Raw genomic sequence first — 22,524 nt, 5'->3', positions numbered from 1 at the left:
GGGCAGGGAGGGGAGCCCAGCCCCTTGTGTAAACAGGACACAAAGGAGGGACTCAGGCTTCATGGGAAAGAGGCGGAGTCTGTCCCGTGCCCATGCCCCCTACAGGGCCAGGGAGCTCAAGGAGAGGGTGTGGCTGGCCACCAGGAAGTAAAGGCACACCTGAGACAGGCAGGCCATGATCCTACAGGCCAGATGGTCCAGTGGGTGTGGTGAGGCCTCAGGAAGCATGGACACCTCACCCACCGGCTCAAGCTGAAACCAAGTCCCCAAACCCTGACACCCCTATCAAAACACAGAAGACGAGATGGTATGGCATCCAAAATATCTTTTAATGATGGGAAAAGGTCCAAGGTTAGTTTTTGTAGCCTCGGCTGGCCCGTCGGCCTCTGGCACGCTCGAACTTCCGGCCCTTGGAGCGGACATAGGGCCTGTGGGAGAAGATATGTGTAAGAGGAAGGCCCCTCTCAAAAGGAAACAGCCCAGAGAAGAGCCTGCCCAGACCTCAGGGTGCCCCCGCAGCAGTAATACCGGATTCCCCTGCCCCGCTCTGACCAGTGTGAGGAGAAGCGGGAAGGATGGTCATATACTCACTTGGTGTGGCTGTGCGGGGTTCCTGGAGCCTTGCCAAAGTGCCGATACACCTCTCTGCCCTTGCGAGGACCTGGGTGAGGAGAAATAATGTGTTAGGCAGGGATTTGGACCCAGTGCCCAGCCTCTCTCCCACCCACAGAACGGAGTGCAAGCTCTTATGCCAGCTGCCTCAACCACCCAGGGTTAGGAGGGTAAGGGCTGCGTGGGCCAGCAGGCACCCATCACTCACCAGACAGCAGGACAGTGCCCCGGCCTTTCGGGGATTCCAGGGCCAGCTGGTCAAAGGTGAGGATCTTGCCCCCAGCCTTGAGGATGCGGGTGCGGGCCCGGCCAGTCACACGCAGCGCGCACACCTGAGGGGATGGGCAGGAGTCAGCAGTGGGTGAATCCTGGCCTCCCTGGATCAGCAATCCCGACTGGAAGCTTCTGTCCCCCACCCACAGGCATGCCACACACCAAGGAAGCCAGGCAGAAGCAATTCAGTTTTTGTTCGAAGGATCAAATAGCAAAACCTTCACTTGAACCCAAGTGGTCAGGCTCAAGAGCTAGGGTTACCGGCAATCTTTACGGGGTAGAGGGAGGGGCTGTGCCTGAACCTCCAAAACAACCCTGTCCAATCCCACACGCCACTGAACAGCTGTGAGCCCATCCTAGCCCTCGTACCTTGAGTTTGGGCACCTCCAGGACGCGCACGTCGTCTGTGATGGTCCCCACGACGACGGCTGTCTTGTTCTCCCGACCAGGAAGCTTCATCTTCCGGATCTTAGGAAGCAGATTACAAAGAGTGAGTGGTTCTTGAATTTCAACCTCCTTCTCCCAGCAGAGCCACACCCACCCCAAACTGTGACAAGCTCTAGCCAGGTCTAACTGGGGAAACCCTCCAAGCTTTGACTGGAGACAGCATGGTAAACTGCCCATCTGTAGAGGCTGACAGGTAGTCCCTGAGGGCATCTGCACCCCACTTCAGAGGAACCACATGCCAAAGCAGACACCCACAGACCCCAACTACACCCTTAGGGGTAACTTGAGCCCTTTGGACCTGTCACTCACCATCCGGGACAGGGACAGGGGCGGCCGGTTGGTACGACTCATGAACAACCTTTTCAGCACCACTTGGTTGAAGGTAGAGTTAGTTCGTCTGGCCAGAAACCTGTACAGCTGGAAGGAGAGTGGGGAAGGGAAAGGAACAAGCTCAACTCCAAGGTAGCTATAATTTTCTGGCTCCCTGGCCATAGGCTGAAGAACAGAAAGAGTCCAGGTCCCCCCTCCTTCGATCTTCAAGCACTGAAAACTCTGGTCAGAGCTACAGAAGTCTGTACCCCTGCAGAAAGGGTACCCATATGTCCAAAGAGCTAGACTTAAACACACCTTGACCAGCAGCCTCAGGTAGATGTCCTGGCTCTTGGGTTCTTTGCGCCGAACCTTGCGGTCCTTGTTGTGGCGGATGTCAACTCCCTGGGGGGGGACAAAGAAAGGAGAGCCATGCACTCAATTCTGAATTTGGAAATTACACACTCAATTATCACTTATTCTGGATACCCAGCAGAATCTCCAATACTGAAGATAATACCTCTAACCCCTGGCCTTCCACACTGACCCCAATCTAACAGAGGACCAAAAAAATTTATTATTATTTTTTTTTTTTTGCCAGTCCTGGGGCTTGAACTCAGGGCCTGGGCACTGTCCTTTGAGCTTTCTCAACGCTAGCACGCTATTACTTGACACACAGCATCATTTCTGGCCTTTTCTGTTTATGTGCTACTGAGAATGGAACCCAGGGCTTCACGCATGCTAGGCAAGCATTCTACCACTAAGCCAGTTTCAGCCCCAAAGAAACATAAATATCAGCACCCAGAAGCCACTTTAACACAGGACTCCATCACCATCGTGAAAGTTCTTTATACACTGCCTACTTGCAAGAATGTATTGTAACCAGGGACATGACTAAAACGATAAGCCCCATGCATTAACATTAACCCCCTTGCCAAATCACCTAGAAAGCCAAGTCGAGATAAGATCGGTCTCAAATAACAGCATCCCATACTTACTGGAGAAGCAACATTTCAGGAGACAGCGCCTACAGCACTGCCCTCAAACAAGTACTTTTGGGGGCCAAGAAAACGAACCCCACGATCATCTCCAACACGTCCAGCATCTGCCCCCTTCTACCCCAAATTCTGTGCTTGCAAACCGGGGCTGGCAAGTTCCTTCCGGCCTGCTTCTCCCAGGCTGACAAGCTGGTGAGATGGCCATCACCGTGAAGCCACACACCCACGGTGCCGAGTCCCGTGAAAAGACCGGGCCGGGGCAGGACGGGGACTGAGACCTTCCAGACTCAGGAGTGACACACGCCCCGGGCTGAGGCAGCCAGCGGCCGCCTAGAACCGTGCACCGGCTCGGCTACCCCCTGGCCTGCGACTCCGCGTCTCAGCGCTCCGGTGACACCAGGGGGGGCAGGAGGCCCGAGGCTGCAGCTCCGACCCCGTCACCGCCCCCGGGGGCCCACATTAACCGTCCTGGGCCTCGGGAACCGCTTCCTTCGGAAACCCGCAGAACCCCAGCACCCCTCCAGCATCTGCCTAGCCCCACACGACACAGGATGGAGGCGGATGGGCCCGACGCGGACGCCACCAGCAATGCTCACCATGATGGCGCCTCCTGCACAGCCAGACCCGGAAAGAGCGAGCGGCGCCGGAGTGGGCGGGGAAAGCCCCCGGCGCGCGGCGCGCCCGTGACGTCACGCGGGCGCCGGGCGCCTCTCTACCCCGAGCCGGCCTTCTCGATGGTGCAGCGGGCCGCTCCCCCTGGGTGGGCGGAGGAACGGCCGCCGAGGGACGGCGAGGATCGCAGGGCCGGGCCGGCTGGCCAGGATCCTCTCTGGCCCCGTTCCAGCGTCGGCTCTCTGTATTCTTCCGAGCATAAAGGGATCTAGTCCGGGAGCGGGCGAGATGGGTGGAGCTGGGAGGCCTCGCGCGACGACGCTCTGGCCCGACTCGTTCTCAGTGGCTCCGGGAGGACCCGGCCGGCCGAGGGTCCGCGGAGGTGAGGAGGCGGGGCCGGCGAGGCCTGGAGAAACCTTTCACCCGACGGCTTCCGGCATTTCCTCAGCTTCACAGCTGGGCTTGCTTGCACTACTCGGCGTCTCTGCTGCTGGGAAGTCGCGCTGGATAGCTAACCGGAGATCGTCTTGCTGTAGTTTTCAGACTGTAGTCTGTTTCCACCTCCTGGGTTTCTGCTTCTCTTCTGCCCCCCCCCCCCGGCGACCTATTTGCTCATCCTTCCTCAGTCTCCCCCACTCAGGAAGGCACCGATTTTTTTTTTTTCCAAGCTGACAAGTTCAACTGGCTCAGTAGTTTCGATGTGAAGGACCTGCCAGGTACTCGTGTGCAAAGCACGCTTAAGCCCGGGGGTGGGAAATGGGGTGAAGAGGTTGGGTAACAAACCACTCAGGATCGATTGAGGTGGCTCCTGTGTGTAACCCCACCTATGTTGGTGTGGTTGAAATAAGCCTGGAATTTTTTTCAGGAGACTTCATATCAACAAACAAGTTTGGTATGGTGTTGTTGAACATATGTAATCCTAGCGACACCAGAACCAGAGGTAACAGATGTGGGGACTGAGGCTAACCCTATCTGCAGAAGAACTAAAGCAAAAAGGATTGGAGGTGTGGCTCAGGTGGTTGAGGCGCCTGCCTATTCCTGAGTTCAAAGTGGAAGTGGAGTAGAAACATAGACAGTTGGTAAAATGGGGGTCTTGCAAGGCTGTCACCAAAAAGATAAAAGCAGATTCTGGCTCTGCATTTTCCAGCCCCTCTACTTCTTACTGGTGTCACCTTGGGTGAGTCTATATGTTCTTTCTCTTTTTCTGGTGGTTGGTCATGGGACTTGAATTCTAGGCTTGGGCTCAAGGCTAATGCTCTACCACTTGGAACCATAGCTCTGACTTCCTGGTTTTGTAGTGACTAATTGGAGATAAGAATCTTCTAGACTTAACTGCTTGGGCTGGCTTTGAACGAAATCTCCGCCTCCTAGGCAGCTAGGATTACAGGTGTGAGCTACCTGGGCCCAGAAAGGATTTTAATGGAGCCTCCCTCATATACTTACCTTCCTGGGTGACAACCAAGGATTAGAAGTGCTGATTGTAATGCTAATTACTGCTTTTTTTTTTCTCTTTTTTTAGCAACCTGATGGGCCTGTGATAGTCTCTGGTACAGAGTCTAGCAGGGTTTCTTGCCACATGCTGAATTCTCCTTGACTCCTCTTTCCTTCACAGAGCTGGATGCCAGGCCTGGACACTGAGGCTTTACACTCCTGGCCCACACCACCCTCCTATGGCCTCTGAGTCAGGGCCAGGGTGGTCCTGCTGCTGGACAGAGTGGACACTTTGAATCAGAACAGCAGTAGCACCAGGTAAGCGTCCATCTGAAATGCTCAGAACTGTGGTTCTTCTAGCTAGCTTATCTGTAAGCAGGTAAAAAGCTTTCTCCACCATTTCCCAGACAGGGCTGGCAGCTTCCTTCTCCTTTTCCTTCAACTCTTTTTTTCTGATCCCTTTTCTTCTGGGGACTCCGAGCTCAGTTGCTCTATCTCCTTTCTCTCTGCATATTGCTTGACACAGGTCTGGATCTGTGGGTCGGGTGGGGTTTCCAGCAAGCTGCTTGTCTTTGGCAAGTAGTGCGTGGAGTGAAGGCTGGACTCCGCCACCACGTGAGCCACAACCTCACCTTTTATCTCTTCCTTGTCCCCTGGGTCTGCCTGAAATTCGGTCTGACTTTAGATGGGCTAGGACGTGTTTATTTGGGGTTTCACCATGCTAGCAGACTTAGGCTAGTAGACTGCCTAAGACTCTTGAGTTCAAACCCCAGAGCTGGGGGGAGGGGTGGGAAGGAGGGAGACGGGCCTCCCAGTCCTCTTCCCTGGGTCTAGCTGACCATGCCCTGTGGTCCTGTGTCTTTCTTATCCCGTCCCTAAAATATAAAGCTCTCCCTCACTCCCATCCGTGCCAGGATTCTTGACCTCCGGCACACTACCTGTGTCAGCTCAATGGATGGAAGGGTGGAGGTAGGGGTAAGGAGTGACCGAGTTTTCCCTCAACCAAGAGGGCGCCGGTGGTGCGGTCCCCGGGCCTCTGACGCCACTCCGGCCGCGCGTGTGCCCTCAGTAATGATGGCCGCCGGCCTCGCAGCGCCCGAGGCCCCGCCCACTTCTCGGGCCCCGCCCCCTGCGCCAAGCTCGCGAGTCTCGAGGCCCCGCCCCTCGCGAGTTCTCATTGGTGCGGCTCAAGTCGGCCGCGCGGCCATTGGCTGCCAGGATGCACACCCTCCCCGCCCCACGCCTAGGTCTGCTGGGGGCGGTTGTGCGGACTCGAGGGCCCACCTGGAGGAGGATTCGGCGTGTGAGGATGGTGCGGGGACGGGGGACAGGGACCGGCATCGGGGGCACTGGTAGACCAAGAAGAGCCGACGTGTGGGCTATGGGAACTGAGCGGGGCGGGGTGCTCGGGTGGGAAATGGAAATGTAGGCTTGCAACGGAAAGACCTAGGGTTGGAAACCCCGGCGTGGGACCCAGGGGTCTGGAGACAGCCCTGTGGGTTGCAAACCTGAGGATGGAGGTCCAGGCTCCGGTGTGGACCCCCGGGTACTGCGAGCCAGGCCAGGGAATGGATGACATATATAGGACCCTGTATTGATATCTGACTTGAAGTCCCGATCATAGGAGGCATTGCGTGTTGAGGGGTGAGGCAGGCACCTGGGCCTCCAGGGAATGGACCTAGCAAACAGCACAGAGCTGGTTGCTAATTGTGAGTCCACATTAGGCTTCGTGTCCCAGGCAGCTGTCCCAGGGAGCAGGAGGGACAGGGAGGGTAGGTGGGGCAGGGCAGTGGAGGGGAACAAAGGTGAGCTGAGCAGGAAAGAGGTAAGAGGTAAGAGGCAGAGGGTTGGAAGGGACCTCAGTCCTGCCTCCTGCCCTTTCCCTGAAGAGCAGGCTGACATCGTCCAGGTCAGTGCTTGGAGATGAGCTCTCTGTCCCTTGCCCTTTTCCAGCACTGACATGTGGCTGCCTGTGACCCCAGGGTCTTTGTCACACCCCCTTTTCTTTCTAATGCTGTGGCTTTGCTCATTGGGGTGAAAAAGTTACTCCACAACATGGTCTCAAGCTTATCTGTTCTCTGTATCTGTGTCCAGAGTTATTTATTACTCTCTTCCCCTGCGGGTGACTCAGTGTGTTTGTGGGGCACTTGCCATGTCCCCATTATCCAGTCTTCTGCTTTATTCTCTCCCCAAAACATATTGGGTGGTGACCAGACATAGAACATACTTATACTTGCATCTTATTTGAGCTTGTTTTCTGTTTTGAATATAAATGCAGGGAAGGCAGATTCTTATGTGCCTTGTTTCCTCTATGTACTTTGTTTGCTCTAACACCTTGGTTCACTAATGAATAACGAATACAGGATAAAGGAGTGAGTGAATGTTTGCATGCCTGGGTCTCTGGACCCTTCTGGATGCTGGGATTTGGTCCTTATCTCTCTTGTTTCTGGCCCTGCCCCTCCCTCTTGGATGCTGACCCGTACTCTCCTCCCACAGAGGCTGGCGCACTTGCTGACCTGGAGATAGAACCACAGACCTAGCAGCACCCCTGGACAGGGCTTGAGGCCATGACTCCACCATCTGCTGCCAGCATCCCACTCCTCCATGGCGAGTTTGGTTCCTACCCAGTCTGTGGCCAGCGAGTGGCCCTCACCCTCACAGCAAAAGCCCTGCACATTCAGCAGCTACGCCCAAAGCCAGAAGCACGACCCCGGGGCGGCCTGGTGCCCCTGGCTGAGGTGTCTGGGTGCTGCACCCTGCAGAACCGCAGCCCCTCGTACTTGGCAGCCTACTTCTGTGTCTACACCTACCCCCAGGGCCGGCGACGCCGCAGAACTGCCCACACTTTCCTGGTAGATGGGGCAGCCACCTATGAGGAGAACCGGGCTGAGGCCCAGCGCTGGGCCACGGCCCTCAAGTGTCTGCTCCGAGGAGTGCCACTGCCTGGGGACAGGGGTGAGACACTCAGCTGGTGGCTTCCCTCACCTTGTCTTGTGTGCTCAGTCTCTGAGTCAGTACTGAGACTCAGATAGCTGATAGGCTACCCAAGGAGCCCCCAGGCTATGGAGGGGCAGGGAAAGCTGCTTGGGGTTGCTAAGAGCCTCAGGCTCACCAAGATACACGTGATCCTGAGTAGCAGGTGTCTGAAGATAGATGGCTCCTTTGTCCTCCCAAATGTGTCCAAAGGGTACTGCCCCTGACTGAGCACCTGAGAGACCAGGGGTAGTATGGCATAACTGGGTGGCACACCTAGGCCCCCGGGGCCTGGCCTGGTGAGGGCCTAGGGGAAAAACAGTGCCAGCAGGCTCTGGGTCTCTGGCCTCTGTACACCTCTCTCTCCTGCTCCCCTACAGAGATCACCCCTGACATTCTGCCACGGAAACCCCGGTTGCTCCTATTGGTCAATCCCTTTGGGGGGCGGGGCCTGGCCTGGCAGCAGTGTGTGAACCATGTGTTGCCCATGATCTCTGAAGCTGAGCTGTCCTTCAACCTGATACAAACAGGTAAGGACAGCCAGGGGAGGGCTGGGGACTGCAGGCTAGGAAAGGCCAGCCCACTTGATTTTGTGTTTTGCCTCTTTAGAACGACAGAACCACGCACGGGAGCTGGTCCAGGGGCTGAAACTGAGCGAGTGGGATGGCATTGTCACTGTCTCGGGGGACGGGCTGCTCTATGAGGTATAGTGTAGGAATTCCCTGCCCTAAATGGATCCCTGGAGGACTGGAAATGAGGGGCCAGCACCTCGATAGCTGGTTTCATGCCACACTGCAGGTGCTGAATGGGCTTCTGGATCGCTCTGACTGGAAGGAAGCCGTGAAGGTGCCCGTGGGCATCCTCCCCTGTGGCTCAGGCAATGCGCTGGCTGGAGCACTGAACCAGTTCGGGGGGTAGGTCTGTGGGCGCCCTGGGGGTTGAGCCTCCCTGGGACAGTGGATACCTCACCCCTTCCCACCCAACCCACACCCCCAGTTTCCTAGTAGCAAGACCAGTGCCAGATTCCTAGCAGGCCCACAGCTGGTGTCCAAAAGTCTGGAGGTGGCTATGTGCCATCTCCCCTGCCAGCTGTCTCAGCCATGCTCCTCTGCTCTTTCCCCATGCTGTGGCTGCAAAGGTTCCAGCCTGCCATGGGCCTAGACCTGCTGCTCAACTGTACATTGCTGCTGTGCCGGGGTGGCAGCCATCCGCTTGACCTGCTCTCTGTAACACTGGCCTCCGGAGCCCACTGCTTCTCCTTCCTCTCTGTGGCCTGGGGATTCGTGTCCGATGTGGACATCCAGAGCGAGCGCTTTCGGGCCCTGGGCAGTGCCCGGTTCACCCTGGGCACCGTGCTAGGCCTTGCCACCTTGCACACCTACCCAGGACGCCTCTCCTACCTGCCTGCCGACGTGGACTCAGCCTCACCCAACCCTGCCCACAGCCTGCCCCGGGCCAAGTCAGAGCTGACCCTGGCCCCTGCGCCAGTTCCACCCGTGCCCCACTCCCCCTTGCATCGCTCAGTGTCTGACCTGCCCCTGCCCTTGCCCCTTGCCCAGTCTGCTCTGGTCTCCCCTGGCTCCCCGGAGCCTCTGCCTGAACTCACTCCCAACGGCAGGGGCCCTGAACTGGGGGGAGACTGGGGAGGAGCTGGGGATGCCCCGCTCTCCCCAGACCCCTTGCTGCACTCGCCGCCTAGCACCCCCATCACTGAAATGCCCCCGGAGACGCCCTTGGGGACCCGCGAAGGCTGTAGGCAGGGTCCGCCTGATGACCTGCTACCTCCGTTGGGCAGTCCACTGCCCCCAGAGTGGGTGACCATGGAAGGGGACTTCGTGTTGGTGTTGGCCATGTCCCCCAGTCACCTGGGTGCGGACCTGGTGGCGGCCCCGCATGCGCGCTTCGACGACGGCTTGGTGCACCTGTGTTGGGTACGCGCTGGCATCTCGAGAGCCAGGCTGCTACGCCTCTTCCTGGCCATGGAGCGCGGGGCCCACTTCAGCCTCCGCTGCCCGCACCTCGGCTACGCCGCGGCCCGCGCCTTCAGACTGGAGCCGCTTACGCGCCGTGGCATGCTCACGGTGGACGGGGAGCTGGTGGAGTACGGGCCGATCCAGGCGCAAGTGCACCGGGGACTGGCGACGCTGCTCTCCGGGCCTCCCGGAGACCCCAGCCTCAGCCCACGATGACCTGCCCGTCAGTGCCCACCCCCGGAGGGTGGGGCTTTGCCTTAAGGAGGGGTCCTGAGCGTGGGGGCCAGGCCTCGCCCTCTCCACTGGTGCCTCCACAGCCAGTCAGCCTGGGCGGGCTCCCAGGGCCAGCCGATGCAGGCCTGCACCACCTCGTTCCCCACCCCAACCATGGCGGGGCCTGTGGTGGGGGGACCACCACCCTCTGGAGCACGCCCCCCACACCTGATCTAAAAGCAATTGACAAGGTCTATGCAATAAAAGGCAGACGTTTCACCCCTCCAGGCTCCAGGGCCGCGGGCCCCACAACAGCCGACTCTGGTTCTCAAGGTTTATTCAGGATCAGGCGAACGGAGTCGGCTGGGAAGGTGGGGTCCCCAGACGTGCACACCAGACTGCCCTCACCCCCTGGAGGATGGGAGCGTGGGGAAAGCTTGCTTTTTCTTAAAAATATAAATCTATTTGCATCGTTACATCCCTGGGGTACCCTGCTGGCCAGACCCCAGGCAGAGAGGAGGGGTTCTGAGCCTGATCGGGCTCACAGCGCCCCGTGCTGGGCCTGGTAGCGCGACAGCACCGCTCGGTAGTGGGACAGCTCCTGCCGCACAGCCACCACCTCCTGCCTCAGCAGGGCATTCTCCTTCTCCAGGAAGGCAGCCCGCACCGAGATCTGGTTCTCCTTGAGCCGCCGGGCATCCCGAGACCGCTTAGCCGCCTCGTTGTTCTTGTACCGCCGGCTCCAGTACTTCTCATCCTGGGGGTGACCAGACAGGGGCTGCTGAGCATGTTCTAGGCATTCCCCGCCCACCCCCTTTGCAGGCACACACACACACACACACAAACTCCCATGCCAAGCAATAGAGCTGAAGCACATTAGTCCCAAGTCTCTGCTGCAGCAAAGCACCCTGGCTCAGGCCCTGAAGTTAGATCCCTGCTAGGGATGCTTGTTCCCTAGCAACAGGGCCTTTGGGGCCAGAGGACTTAACAGCTGCCTATAATCCATCACCTTTCCTGGTTGCTATGGAAAGCTAAGGTAAGCTCTACAAAGATGGGATTTTGCTATCATAAAAACCCTGGGATGCTTTTGACTTGGTTGCCAAGGCTCCAGAGCAAAGAAAAGTGAACTGTGAGTTGGTGAGTATCCAAAGCCAGTGAGTTACCCTTGCCCCGAAGCCCTCCCCTAGGGTCCCCCAATCCAAAACATGGTCACCAAGGACAATGCCAGCTGGGAAAGATGCTTCCTGTGGCTCTCACTTCATGCAGGCAGGCTAGCTGCTGCTTGTTATATCTGTGGTCCTTGACAAAGGGACCTGAGTCAAGAGAAGCTGCCAGTCCAGACCCCCAGCTCTTTATCTACAAATGGCCATGTCTCACTCAAGGCCAAGGCACACTGAAGAGACCAAGGCACAAAGACAAGAATTCAGTCATCACATCAGACTCAGGTGCTGGCTGGCAATAGGAAATTCCAGCTTCACACAAATACACAATTGAGGAACGTGACCTACAAAGCCTGAATCATAGCTAGAGGGAAACACTTGGATAAGGGGGACTCGGTGCCTGGCTAATGAAGCTGTCCTTGGCAGATGGGCCTCCTGGAACTTAAGCCCTGCCCCACTTGGGGTTCTGGGTGGATGAGACTCCGAAAATCCCCAAGACCCAGTCCCACCTGCTGAGAGACTTTTCATGAACCCCAAACCAAAAGCTGCAACCCCTGTGGGCCCCAAGTCCAAGGTCTCAGGTTTGGCTGTAGTTCAAGAACACCTGGGGGGGGCCGGGAGTTTGGCCTAGTGGTTAAAGTGCTTGCCTAGCATGCATGAAGACCCGGGTTCGATTCCTCGGGACCACATACATAGAAAAAAGCCAGAAGTGGTGCTGAGGCTCAAGTGGTAGAGCTCTAGCCTTGAGGAAAAAAAAAGAACACCTGGGTAATGTCAATGAGAAGCCTGGGCCAGCCGTGGGTGAAACCCCTGCCACAGAACTGTGGCTCTGCACCCTTGGCCGCTCACCTTCTGATCCTCTGGCACCTGGATTTTCCTCGCCTTCTTCATGATTGGCTGAGGCTTAAGTTCCTCCTCAGAAAATCTGTGTCTTCGAGGGTCAAAGGTCTCATGGCCTGGAATGCTTGACAGGGCGAGATCGGCAGGGTCAGGTTCAAAAGTCATCAGCACCTCCACTGTGTCTGGGTCCACAGGACTGGGTGTGTCCCGAGAGGCCGCCCCTTAGCAAACAGAACATGTCACTTGAATGGGGACTCCGTACCCAAAAGCTGCCCCCCTCCCTTGCTCAGGCGTTTTACCCATCCCATGAGCGGCCCTTCTGAGTGTAACCTAAAGCTTGCCTGTCCGCCAGCCGTTAATCTATGCACCATAAAATATGAAAGTTCCCTAAGCCACAAAGAGATGCTTAGACACGGAGACGCCTCTGCCTTTACAAACGGGGAAACTGAGATCCGCTCATAATGAGCCCTGAATAACACGGATCCGGGTAAGGACTTAAGTCGTGTTGGTTTGCAACCCGCACGGCGTCTACCTTAAATCCTATTAACCTCGGGGCAGTGCTAACATCGCAGGCTCTAGAAAAACATCTCCGTCGAGCTCCTGCCAGGGCCACTCGCCCGCACAGGGGTTTCTGAGGGTTGGGTCAACAGGAAGCGCCTGTGCCTTTAAAAGCCTGCCAGCCGGGGCCAGGCGAGGACACGGCTCCGCGCGGAGTCACGTGTCGCCGCCGCGCCCCCCCTCACGTTCCCGGGCCCCGCCCCCCGCGTGTCGGCGCATGCGCACCGCGCGGAGGCGGAGGGAGGGGCTCACGTGGCGCGGGAATGTGCCGCCGGAAGGCCGGGCCCTCGCCCCTGCGGGGAGCTCGGGCCCGGAGTGCCCGGGAGCCTCAGGCCTGTGTCTGTCCCCCCCGAGGGGACCCCGAGCTGCCCTGAAGGGCCTCACCTTTGCCCTTGCTCCTTCCGGTTAGCGCTCCAGCGTCTTACTCCAAGGATCCCCGACCCTCCTCCCCATTCGTGGGGGCACCGGAGCGGGCCCATTCCCATGCACCCCAAGTCCTTCGCCACGGGGCGGGACCCACGATTCTGAGACTCCAGGGCCTCCTGTCTGAGGAATGCTGGGAGCTCCCCTGGAAGGTTCCAGGAGGGAGAGTCCCCCGACCTTCCCCCTCTGCGCCCCGCCCCGGCCTCAGAGGCCCCCGACCTCAGATCGTCGGGAGCCCAGGGCCACCGACTCTGAGCCCACAGTCGGGGTGGGTCCGCGCTCCCAAGTAAGGAGCGGGGGTGTTGCAGAGTTACAGCCCCGCTCTCGTCCTGAAGCCTCGCAAAACAAAAAGAAATCCACGCTCTCTCCTGGAAGAGCTTCCGGAAGCGCCCCCCCTTCCCCACGGGTCCAGAGAGGCCTGCCCCGGGCCTGTTTAGGAAGTGGGGGGGACACCCAGAATCCCCGCCGGCAGCCCGGATCCCGGGGTCGCAGGCCCCGCCCCCGCGCAGGCCCCGCCCCCGCGCCGCACCTGCGCGGTGGCCGCCGGCGGCCCCCTGGGCGGCCCTGGCGGGGGCGTGCCCGGGCGAGGAGCGAGGGGAAGCGGAGCCGCAGGAGCCCGGCCCCGGGGAGGGTGCGGGAGTGCGCGCGGGCGAGGGCACGGGCGACGGGCCTCCGGGGGGCGGCGGGCTGGGCGGGAGCCCGTGCTCCAGCAGGAAGGCGTCCAGATCCACGTACTCCACGTCCCCGAATGGCAGCGTGCGCTCCCATAGCAGCGGTGCCAAGAGCCCCGGGCCAGGCACTGCCCCGGGGCGCCCCCTCGGGGACCCGCCGCCCCCCACAGCCCCAACTGGGGCATCTGCCGGGCCCGCCGTTTCCAGGCCGGGACCCGGGACGGTGGCTGCGGGCAGAACTGCCTTGCGCTCCTTTTCCTTCAGGAGACCTGCGGACCAGGGAAACACGGGGTGGGATAGAGACACGGGGTGGGGAAACAGAAGAGACACCCCCAAAATAGGACAGGAGGTATGGGGACCCACACGGTGATAGAGATCCAGAGAGAGGGGAGCCAAGTGTCAGAGGGAAGAGCAAAGTCAGGGAGGGCAAGGACGGAGAAACGGACAGAAATACCCAGAGAGATAAAGACAGGGAGAGGAACCCAGGGAGACACACAGAGAGATGGGCCCAGGAAGGGATGAGCACCAGACAGATCCAAAGAGATCCAGAAGTTCAAAGAGAGAGGATCAGGGACAGGGTTGGGCAGGTAAAAGAGAGAGAAAAAAAGCGCTCTGTAATTCCTCTGTAGTTGCCCACCCACCGCACGCCGAGCCCCTTCTTGCCTCCCTCCCCCACGATCAGGAAGGGACAGGAAGGGGTTCTATTCCTCGGGCACATTCCTCATTCCTAGATTCCATGTGAGCCCCAGAGGCCCCGCCCAGGCCCGTGTCACCTCCGTGTGAGCAGCTGACACACCCCCTCCCTTCTCGAGACCCCAGGGGTGCAGACTTTCAAGCCAAAAGGGAGTGGGGGCTGGGGCCTAGATATTGGGGAGCAGGACACCGGGGACTTAAGATTCCGGGGTCTTCCTGTGGACACATTACAGGTTGGCACTTTGAGGACTTGGCCTCTAGGATCGGGGGTCCTAAACACCTGGGTAACTGAGGAAAGATTGGTAAACATAGATACCTAGCACATAGGAAGTGGCTATGAACACCCCATCCAGCTTCCTCTCCAACATTTGCGACCCTAGGGGAGTGGGGCTAGAACTCACAGCTGGCCGGCTCTTTGGGCTTGTTGGTCCCCTGCAGAAGGCTCCGAAGCCCGAGTAGTGCTCCCCCTCCAGGAGGGGCACCGACCGGGCCAGCCAGCAGCAAGGGGGCTGGGGTCCTGTCGCTCAGAGGCCTCGCCATCTCAGGGCACCTGCCCCCAGGTTCATGAGCTCATGGAGAGGAGAAGGGCTGGTCTGCCAGTCACCTGCACACCTCTGGGCTTCGGGAGCGAGTGTCTGCCCAGGGTCAGGCGAGCGTAGCTTGCAAGCTTCTAGTATCCAGAACGTTGCAAATCTTACGATCGATGGAGATTTGCGGTGCTCCGTGCAGAAACCTGCAACTCAAGAGGTTCCCAGGAGATCATACAGTCCGGACGACTGGGTGACCAAATCAGGTGGCTGATTCTCTGCAGCCGAGGATATCCGGGGACACAGGAGCTTCTCGTTACAAGGTGGGCGAGCTTGGATCTTGCAACATTTGCAGCTCTCGCAAGGGAAGGCGCTTTGCAATCTGCACCGAGAGGTGTGCGCCGAGGGGCGGAGGAGGGGGCTGGAGAAAGTGGCCGCCTCGAGGCGTGGCCAAAGCAAACTTCTTTCGCGGAAAAAAAAAAAAATCTAAACCAAAACACCCGACGCCACAGCCCGCTCGCCCCTCCTCTGGGCCTCCGCCCGCGCCGGGCCGGCCCCGCCCGCCTCTCCGGCCGTGCACCCCGGCCGCGTGCCTCCCTCCGGCTGCAAGCACGGGCCAATCCTTTCTCGACCCCTGGAGACGTCCAGCCAATGGCGCCCCGGGATCCGCCGAGGCCCAGGAGGGCGCGTGAGGGGCCGAGCGCGTGAAGTTGCCTCGCCTTTTGGAAGGAGGCGGGACCCTGACCTACATTTGCCCAATGGGAGGCGGCGCGGGGGGCGGGACCTTGACCCAGTTCAGACCAATGAGGATGGCGGAAGGGGGAAGCACATGGCTCCGCGCGTGCTGCCTGACAGAGGTTGGGGGGGGGGAGAGGTGCCTCTTAAAGGAGCCTTGGGTCCCAAGGATTGTTTTGGGAAGCCAGAAGGTAAATCAAATGCTTTGGGGCCCGGGTTTGACCTAGTGGTAGAGTGCTTGCCTCGCATGCATGAAGACCTGGGTTCGATTCCTGGTGCTGAGAGCTCTAGCCTTGAGAAAGTCCAACGACAGTGCTCAGGCCCTGAGTTCAAGCCCAGGACTGGCAAAAAAAAAATGCTTTGGAAGGAGACACCCCCCCCCCCCCGCGCCTTGAGAATCAGACCACGAGAAGCAGGAAGCATTCTGTCCCTTTAATAGCTTTGTTTTGGGGTGACTCCCCTCCCCTCACAGGGAGGCTGGGGACGGACGGGGACGATCCTCGGTGGGGAGGCTCAGCGGCCGTGCGGGGCGCCGTCCACTGAAAGAGAGAACACGGCTGGGGGCGGCAGCAGGGCCGGGGTGTGGGGTCGGCGGCGCGGGACTCTACCAACGAAGGGGATGCGAAGGGGAGGCCGGAATGTACCAAGTCAAGAAGCGCGGGGGGGCCTAGGCCAAAGCGGGGGATGGGGTGGGGTGGGAGGGGGGGGATCCGCTTCGGGCTGAACCTCCCGAAGGCGCAGGCGGGGGACAGGAGGCCCAGGACTGTACCACCAAGGCCAAGGCCACACATCACTGGGCTGAACCACCGCCAGAGGAAGTGGGGGGATGGGTCGTACCATGTTGACCTTCAGCAGGGGGGGGCACTGTCTGTGGCCACTCACCGGGTCGTACCACATGGAAAAGGGGTGGTTCGGACCAGGCCATTCTTTTTTTTTTTTTTTGAAAAGTGACAGCAGTAGAATGGGGTAGAAAAATTGTACGAGAAAGGAAGTGACAGGGACTCGGGAGACCAGCAGCGGGAGGGGACAGAAGGGGAAGCCACAAAGGGGGGGGGGTAGAGGGACGCACCACTGAGGCACAGCGGGAAGGACACAAACGAGGGTTGGACCTAGACGTTGCACGGGGTGCAGACTGGATCGTACCATGCAGGCGATAGTTGGGGCCTCGGCAGCGCCTCTCGGGGTGCCGGGGGTCCCTATTGCCCCTCAAGGCCCTGTGGGCCAAAGGCTGCAGGGGCCGGCCGTTACCGCTGAGGCTCTGGAAGATCTGGGATGGAGGATTTTGGCTCAGGAGCCTCAAGGAATGCATCTGCCGGGGAAGGAGGGCAGAGGGAGGGAGGGAGGGGTGTGTGTGAATGAGCAGGTGGGAGGGGCCTCGTGCGGCCCCGCCCATCTCGCTTTGCTTGATGGAATGCTCCCTGGAGCCTTGGAAAAAGGCCAGGTGCTGGAGGCTCAGGCCTGACATCCTAGCTGTTCAGGAGGCTGAGATCTCAGGATCAAGGTTTGAAGCCAGCCCTTGATTGCGACTCTTACCAAAAGCAGAGCTGTGGCTCAAAGGGTAGAGTATGAGCCTTGAGAAAAAAATAAAAGCTCAGGGATAGCACCCAGGCCAGAGTTCAAACCCAGTACTGGCACTAAAAGAAAACAGAAGAAAGGAAGGCATAAAATCGTGTGTGTGTGTGTGTGGGGGGGTGCAGACAGAGTCACCTGGAGGGAGGTGATATTGAGGGCTCGGTCCACGAGGATCCAGGTGACCGTTTCCGAGCAGGGCGGGGTGCTGAGGGATCCCTGATAGGTGATGAAGCCGAAGGATTCAGGGAACAAGAGCTCCAGGCTCAGATCTTGAAGAAAATAGGCGTCATCTGGAGGAATATCAGATGAGCATGAAGAGGGGTTCCTTCTCTTGAGCCCTCGAGCCCACATACAGGTGCTCCCCAACACACCTCAGACTTACTCTTGTAGGAGATGCGGGTGATTGTGTCTCTGTTAAGGAGGCGGCTTAGGAATGGGTTTGAGCTGCCAGCCACCTAAGTGGGGATACAAGGTAAGGAGGCTGGAGCCTGGAAGGCCTGAAACCCCCATTGCACCTCCCCCCAGAACTCTGGATCCCAGATGCTCACATTGACGAAGAGACTGAGGATGGCCAGGCCATTGGGACCCCGAGAGGCAGCACTGAGATTTCCATAGAGTTCTTGGTTGAAATGAATTAGCTGCACCTGGGAGAGGGCGGGGACAGAGAATGGGGCTAGGGTCTATGGACTGGCGCCTAGGGTGGAAGACCAGGTCTGGGTGCAGAGGAACCATAAACCAAGAGGAAGTGGAGGGGGGGGATGATGGAAATTGGGATGACCTGGGATGGAGGCTCACAGGTAAGGAGTGGCTACCTCAGCAGAGAAGCCCTGATGATTGATTTGGTGTTCAGAGCCAGCTCCATCACGAGCTCCAAACAGCAATCTGAGTTCACTGAGTCGGTGGCTATAAAGGAGGGGACCTCCAGACACATTGACCACAGGTCGGGGTGCAGGCAGGAAGGAGACATGGCGGCCAGTGTTGTACAAAGTACCCCGAAGCTGTGGAAGAATCATAAATTCTCAAGGGGCGAGGGGGACACAGAGACACCTTCTACCTCCCACTTCCCAACTCTTCCGTTCTCTTGAGTCCAGCAATCATTCTAGCCTTGAACATAAATCTGAGCCCCTGGCTCCCCACTGGTCCACAGTAGTTACTCCATATTGGCGACTTTGCTTAGTTAACACTCTTTGAGATACTACCACATGCCCTGCATGCCAAGAAAAGAGCAAGGAACAAGTGGACAGCAGAGACAGACGATGCACAGCAAATACGAGTTCAATTACATCCTAGGCTCACACTGGGAAGAAATAACACCTCTGAGAAAATACAATGAGAAGCCTAGCTTGGCTTGGGGGAGAAATCAGGGCAGGCTTCCCAGAGGAGGGGACAGTTGAACAGAAACCTGAAAGATAAGCAGGAAATTAACTGTAAAATAGCAGAGAGAGGGTGTTCCAGGAGGAAGAGAACAGCATGAGCAAAGGCACTGGGCTTGATCGGTGTGATCAGATGGAATCCAGCGGTACAGAAGGCATATAATCTGGTAGGCATTCAGGCCAAGTTTGGTACTGTGGTTTAAAAAAATTAAATATAAGCCAAGCGCGGTGGCTCACACCTGCAATCATAGCTACTTAGGAGGCTGAGGTCTGAGGATCAAGGTTCAAAGCCAGCCTGGGCACAAAAGGACCTGAGACTCTTATCTCCAGTCAACCTCTAGAAAACGGGAAGTGGGGCTTGGCTCAAGGGTAGGGCTGTAGTCTTGAGTTGTAGAGCCTGAGGACAACACCTAGCCCAGTGCTAGGGCAGTAGGCTTGAGCTGAAGCGCTCAGGGAGAGTGCCCAGGCCTCAATCAAGCCCCATGACCCACCATATATACATATATATATATATATATGTATATATATCTGACATTTGACAGTGTCAAACATCTAGTAAGGGCTATATAAGTGCAAAGTAAAGATTTGTCTAATAGAATGGTTTTTGAGCAGAAGGGTAATGTGACAGTAGGCTGGACATTTTAAGCATCCCAAGCCATGAAAGAGTAAATGAATTGCAGGAAACAGTGCCTCTAGCCATCATGAAGCCCGTGGCCTGAGTCCAGGTAGAAGATGTAGACAGGATGGGGGGGGGGGGAAGAGGCAGAAGTGGAGAGGGTCAGGAAGTGAGCCTGAATGGAACCAAGTTTATCAGTGAAGCTGGAAAGGACCTGTGTTGGAAATGGAGGTGAAGGAAGATACGCCCTGGGGTGACGATTGGAAGGCTTTTGGCTACCTCAGCTAAGGAGAAGGTGGTGCCAGCTCTCCTAAGAAATGGCACTGCATGGTGGGTCCCCATATGGGTTCCTGGAACCACACTGCTTGGTTTCCATTCCAGTGCTGCCATGCTGGCAGTGTGACCCTAGGCAAGTTACTTAACCTCTCTGAGCCTCTGTGTTCTGCATTCATCGTATAAGGATAATAATAGCATCCATTCCATGTTCCTCTTTCCATTGCTTCTTCAGACATGGGACGATTAGGCAGCCATGTTGGGAAGGGAAGAACAGGTGGTCTACTTCACACTAAAGCACATTCCCTGCCTCCCAGCAGGCACCCCTCTTTCCCCAAGGTTGACCCCTTACCTCGGCACCACACTCTTGTAGCCTCCCCACACCTCCTCCAGGCCCCTTACCTTCTCTCCCCCTGTGCTCAGCCTTAGTGGAGGTAGAAAGGGATCATACAGGACCCTCTTCAGGTCTACATCCACGGGGCTCTGCCGCTTCCCCACAGCACACAGGCTCCAGGCCGCATTCACCAGACCCCAGAAGGGAGGTCCTGGCGAGGAAGTAAGGGAAAGGAGACCAAGACTAAGTGCTGGGACCCAGAGGATCCAATCTGCTGAAAGAGCTGGGGCCTGGATAACCAGACCCTGGACTAAGGGTTCTAGGGCCCAGACTCCTGGATGTGAGAGAAGAGTCTGGGGTCTGATGGAGGAGGCAGGAGCTGGGACTCCTGGGTCTGACAGAGGAGGACTGGGGCTTGGATTCCTGAGCCTGAAGGAGGAGGCTTAGGATCTGTACCCCAGGGTCTGAATTAGAGGGGCTGGCCTGGACCCCTGGGTCTAAGGGGAAAGGGCAGGGGCCTGGGCCCCGCAGTCTAAGGGAGGAGCCTGGCGTCTGGAGCCCTGGGTGTGAAGGAGGAGGGCTGAGGTCTGCAATCCCAGACCCTGAGGGTGAAGTCTTGGGTTTGTGGATCCCTAGATCTGAGGGATGAGGGACCTGGCATCCAGAATCCTGTTTTCTACAAGAATCTTGGAATGGTCTCCTAAGATCTCCCTCCCCATCCCTCTCCAACCCCTCCATATCTCTCTCTCCTTGATCTGACCCATCTTAAATTAAGTCATTGAGGACAAGAACTACAACTCCCAGCAGGGCGTGGAGCTGGAGCCCATTCATTCACTGTCTGCCTGCCCAGATGCCCCATGGGAGTTGTAGTTCCGTTTGGGTTCCCTTGTCCCACAGCTGGATAGTGAGTGACTAAATTAGGGAAGCCGAGAGGAAGAGTTGTGGGATCAGCGGGGGACCAGGCTGCGGGTGGGGCTGGGGGGACCACATCGCCGGATTTCCAAGCGGAAACCAGGGCTTGGGGCTCCCTGCAAACGCGGGGCGCAGGCTCTCCACCCCCACTCCGTCCTTCCACTCACTCCCACTCGCTACTTGAAATGCGCATGTATAATATCCTGTGGTGAGCGCGGGGTCCAGGGGGGCCACTCCGGAGGGACGGAGGGGGGGAAGGAGAGGGAGGGAGGGGAGGGGCCTGCCGGGAGGCAGGGGGCTGGAGACCCACAGTCCTGAGTCTGGAGAAAGAGGTGCCGGGGGGGGGGGCAGGGAGGGTCCGCACCCCGATTTTCACCTGGCACGAAGTTCCCCTGGAGATTGTCTTTGTAGGTCCACCAGTCCTCGGGGTCCGGGGCCGGTCCGATGTGAGCTGGGGAGAGAGGAGCTGGGATCCCCTCTCTGGGGGGCCCCGCCCCGCCCCCTCCCGGCCCCCCAGCTCCCGGGTCTTACCTGCCGCCCCCAGCGCGGCCCAGAGCACCAGCGCTCGCGGGGTCCCCATCCCGGCCAGGCCTCCGAGCCACCCCGTCCCGGCGCCGGGGTCGCCCCCCTCAGCTCCTCCCTCCCCTCTTCCGGGGGCCCTGACCCTCCAGGACCTCCAGCCTGGCTCCCCACCCCACCGGGGAGCCCCGAGTCCCCCCCTTCCCCTCCCCAGGTGCCCGGGGCCGGGCCGCCGCCTCCTCCGGCGTCCTCTCCGCGGACCCCCAGCCCTGCGCTCGCGCTCTACCTCCGGATCCCGCTCTCTCCGCCTCTGCTGGCCCCGGGGTTCCCTCTTGAATTCCAGCCCACACCCCCTCTTCTCGGCCGCCTCTCCTCGGCTCCTCCCCAGCCTCTAACTCCGCGCCTCCATCCCGGCTCCTCCACCTCCTCCTCCGCCGCCGCCGCCGCCTCCCTCCCCGGCCCCGCTCGGCCTCGCCCCCGCCCCGCCGCCCCCTCTCCCGCCCGGGCTCCCCGGTCCTCGGCCCCCCGCTTGCTCCCAGCGCTCCATCCTGTGGTTCAGTGTTTTATTTTATGTCGTCTTGGGGTGGGAGGGGGGTGATGGTTTACATCTGCGGACATCCCCGAGCTAGCGAGGGTGGGGACCCTCGGAGCGGGGTCCCCCCACCCCACCCCCGCCGCCCCCAGACCCCGGGCCCGAGCCGGCCGCTCCCGTCCCCCCCGGAGGTGGAGCCTGGAGAACCCCGCGTCTCCGCCCGCGCCCGGGCTGCGGAGGGCCGGGAGGGGTGCGGCCTCCCCGGGGCGGGGACCCAGCTCCGGGCGAGGGGCCGCCTCGAAGGCCAGGGATCCCCGGGGAGACTCGGGTGCGGTGAGGGCGGATGACCGGGAGGGGGAGGCAGAGGCCTGGAGAGGAGGGGGAGCAGGCGGGGAGAGGGAGCAGGGGCGGGGAGACGCTCAGAACAGAGAAAGAGGTGAGAGAACACTGAGAGGCAGATGCTCAGGGTGGACAGTGGAGGGACAGAGAAGACAACGAAGACAGGGGAAGAGAGAGGCAACGACAGGCAGACAGAGGGAGAGGAGAGGAGAGGGAGCCACAGGGGAGTTCGTGGAGCACAGACAAGAGGCCAGCAGTCTACAAAGAGCCACAGCTATAAATAGAGCTGTTCCTGCAGAGAGGAAGGTGAGGGGACAGAGGACACCAGCAGAGACCCAGAAAGAGAAGAGAGCCAGAATCAGATCGGCTGACTGAAAAGGGAGAATCCAGAAAGGAACGAGAGACCCACACACGTGAGAGGGCCAGGCACGGTGAAGCATGCCAGTAAATCCCGCTTGCCCTCCATTTCCCCGGAAGGTGAAGGAAGGTGGACTATCACAGGTCAGCAAGACCCTGGCTCAAAAATAAACAAAGCTGGGCCCTGGTGACTCACACCTGTAATCCTAACCACTCAGGAGGCTGAGATCTGAGGATCGTGGTTCAAAG

The 22,524-nt window shown here is 58.9% G+C and overlaps 4 protein-coding genes across 15 annotated transcripts; 1 reads left to right on the top strand and 3 right to left on the bottom strand.

The window, feature by feature from the left end:
• Window positions 1–308: 308 nt before the first annotated feature.
• Rpl18 (ribosomal protein L18) lies at window positions 309–3,337 on the bottom strand. Its single transcript, XM_090322473.1, has 7 exons — window positions 3,236–3,337; window positions 1,960–2,046; window positions 1,642–1,749; window positions 1,255–1,353; window positions 821–944; window positions 592–661; window positions 309–428 (listed from the first exon to the last, which is right to left on the bottom strand). The coding sequence occupies exons 1-7, from the start codon at window positions 3,236–3,238 to the stop codon at window positions 353–355; spliced, it is 567 nt and encodes a 188-aa protein (XP_090178599.1). The 5' UTR covers window positions 3,239–3,337; the 3' UTR covers window positions 309–352.
• Window positions 3,338–3,397: 60 nt separating this feature from the next.
• On the top strand, window positions 3,398–10,153 carry Sphk2 (sphingosine kinase 2). Of its 6 annotated transcripts, XM_090322364.1 has the most exons (8): window positions 3,651–3,967; window positions 4,117–4,428; window positions 4,864–5,000; window positions 7,179–7,637; window positions 8,036–8,185; window positions 8,265–8,359; window positions 8,454–8,569; window positions 8,794–10,153. In XM_090322364.1, the coding sequence occupies exons 4-8, from the start codon at window positions 7,250–7,252 to the stop codon at window positions 9,842–9,844; spliced, it is 1,800 nt and encodes a 599-aa protein (XP_090178490.1). In that variant the 5' UTR covers window positions 3,651–3,967; window positions 4,117–4,428; window positions 4,864–5,000; window positions 7,179–7,249; the 3' UTR covers window positions 9,845–10,153. The 6 variants fall into 6 exon arrangements, with proteins under 6 accessions (XP_090178492.1, XP_090178490.1, XP_090178489.1 ...); XM_090322366.1 differs by lacking the exons at window positions 3,651–3,967; window positions 4,117–4,428 and adding an exon at window positions 3,398–3,633; XM_090322363.1 differs by lacking the exon at window positions 4,117–4,428.
• A 10-nt stretch (window positions 10,154–10,163) lies between these two features.
• On the bottom strand, window positions 10,164–15,406 carry Dbp (D-box binding PAR bZIP transcription factor). 6 transcript variants are annotated; one of them, XM_090322424.1, is made up of 4 exons: window positions 14,588–15,406; window positions 13,352–13,762; window positions 11,851–12,062; window positions 10,164–10,598 (listed from the first exon to the last, which is right to left on the bottom strand). In XM_090322424.1, the coding sequence occupies exons 1-4, from the start codon at window positions 14,724–14,726 to the stop codon at window positions 10,383–10,385; spliced, it is 978 nt and encodes a 325-aa protein (XP_090178550.1). In that variant the 5' UTR covers window positions 14,727–15,406; the 3' UTR covers window positions 10,164–10,382. The 6 variants fall into 6 exon arrangements, with proteins under 6 accessions (XP_090178550.1, XP_090178551.1, XP_090178552.1 ...); XM_090322425.1 differs by lacking the exon at window positions 14,588–15,406 and adding an exon at window positions 14,503–14,581; XM_090322426.1 differs by lacking the exon at window positions 13,352–13,762 and having other exon boundaries at window positions 14,588–15,401.
• Window positions 15,407–15,861: 455 nt separating this feature from the next.
• Window positions 15,862–21,211, bottom strand: Ca11 (carbonic anhydrase 11 (inactive)). Of its 2 annotated transcripts, none has more exons than XM_090322431.1 (9): window positions 21,060–21,211; window positions 20,893–20,979; window positions 19,685–19,827; window positions 17,833–18,018; window positions 17,569–17,664; window positions 17,403–17,475; window positions 17,156–17,310; window positions 16,592–16,757; window positions 15,862–15,987 (listed from the first exon to the last, which is right to left on the bottom strand). In XM_090322431.1, the coding sequence occupies exons 1-9, from the start codon at window positions 21,106–21,108 to the stop codon at window positions 15,962–15,964; spliced, it is 981 nt and encodes a 326-aa protein (XP_090178557.1). In that variant the 5' UTR covers window positions 21,109–21,211; the 3' UTR covers window positions 15,862–15,961. The 2 variants fall into 2 exon arrangements, with proteins under 2 accessions (XP_090178557.1, XP_090178556.1); XM_090322430.1 differs by having other exon boundaries at window positions 20,905–20,979; window positions 21,060–21,185.
• Window positions 21,212–22,524: the final 1,313 nt, after the last annotated feature.

The sequence above is a fragment of the Megascapheus bottae genome, chromosome 31 (assembly GCF_031878675.1).
Source record: "Megascapheus bottae isolate mThoBot1 chromosome 31, mThoBot2.hap1, whole genome shotgun sequence".
Taxonomy (NCBI): Eukaryota; Metazoa; Chordata; class Mammalia; order Rodentia; family Geomyidae; genus Megascapheus; species Megascapheus bottae.
This window is presented reverse-complemented; position numbering and strand designations above follow the sequence as displayed.

Bases quoted from the DNA above. Each gene is read 5' to 3' on its own strand.
- Ca11 (XM_090322431.1), bottom strand. From the start codon at position 21,108: ATGGGGACCCCGCGAGCGCTGGTGCTCTGGGCCGCGCTGGGGGCGGCA. The intron at 17,476-17,568 runs GTGAGCATCTGG...ATCCCCACTTAG, and splicing joins TCCTCAGTCTCTTCGTCAAT to GTGGCTGGCAGCTCAAACCC. The intron at 15,988-16,591 runs GTACGATCCAGT...TCTCTCTTTCAG, and splicing joins CCCCAACTATCGCCTGCATG to TGGACGGCGCCCCGCACGGC.
- Sphk2 (XM_090322366.1), top strand. From the start codon at position 7,250: ATGACTCCACCATCTGCTGCCAGCATCCCACTCCTCCATGGCGAGTTT. The intron at 8,186-8,264 runs GTAAGGACAGCC...TTGCCTCTTTAG, and splicing joins CTTCAACCTGATACAAACAG to AACGACAGAACCACGCACGG. The intron at 8,360-8,453 runs GTATAGTGTAGG...GCCACACTGCAG, and splicing joins GGGACGGGCTGCTCTATGAG to GTGCTGAATGGGCTTCTGGA.
- Dbp (XM_090322424.1), bottom strand. From the start codon at position 14,726: ATGGCGAGGCCTCTGAGCGACAGGACCCCAGCCCCCTTGCTGCTGGCT. The intron at 13,763-14,587 runs GTGAGTTCTAGC...CCTGGTCCGCAG, and splicing joins GCCCAAAGAGCCGGCCAGCT to GTCTCCTGAAGGAAAAGGAG. The intron at 10,599-11,850 runs GTGAGCGGCCAA...GGTCACCCCCAG, and splicing joins AGGTGCCAGAGGATCAGAAG to GATGAGAAGTACTGGAGCCG.
- Rpl18 (XM_090322473.1), bottom strand. The intron at 1,354-1,641 runs GTGAGTGACAGG...CTGCTTCCTAAG, and splicing joins CCCTGTCCCTGTCCCGGATG to ATCCGGAAGATGAAGCTTCC. The intron at 945-1,254 runs GTACGAGGGCTA...CCATCCCCTCAG, and splicing joins TGGAGGTGCCCAAACTCAAG to GTGTGCGCGCTGCGTGTGAC.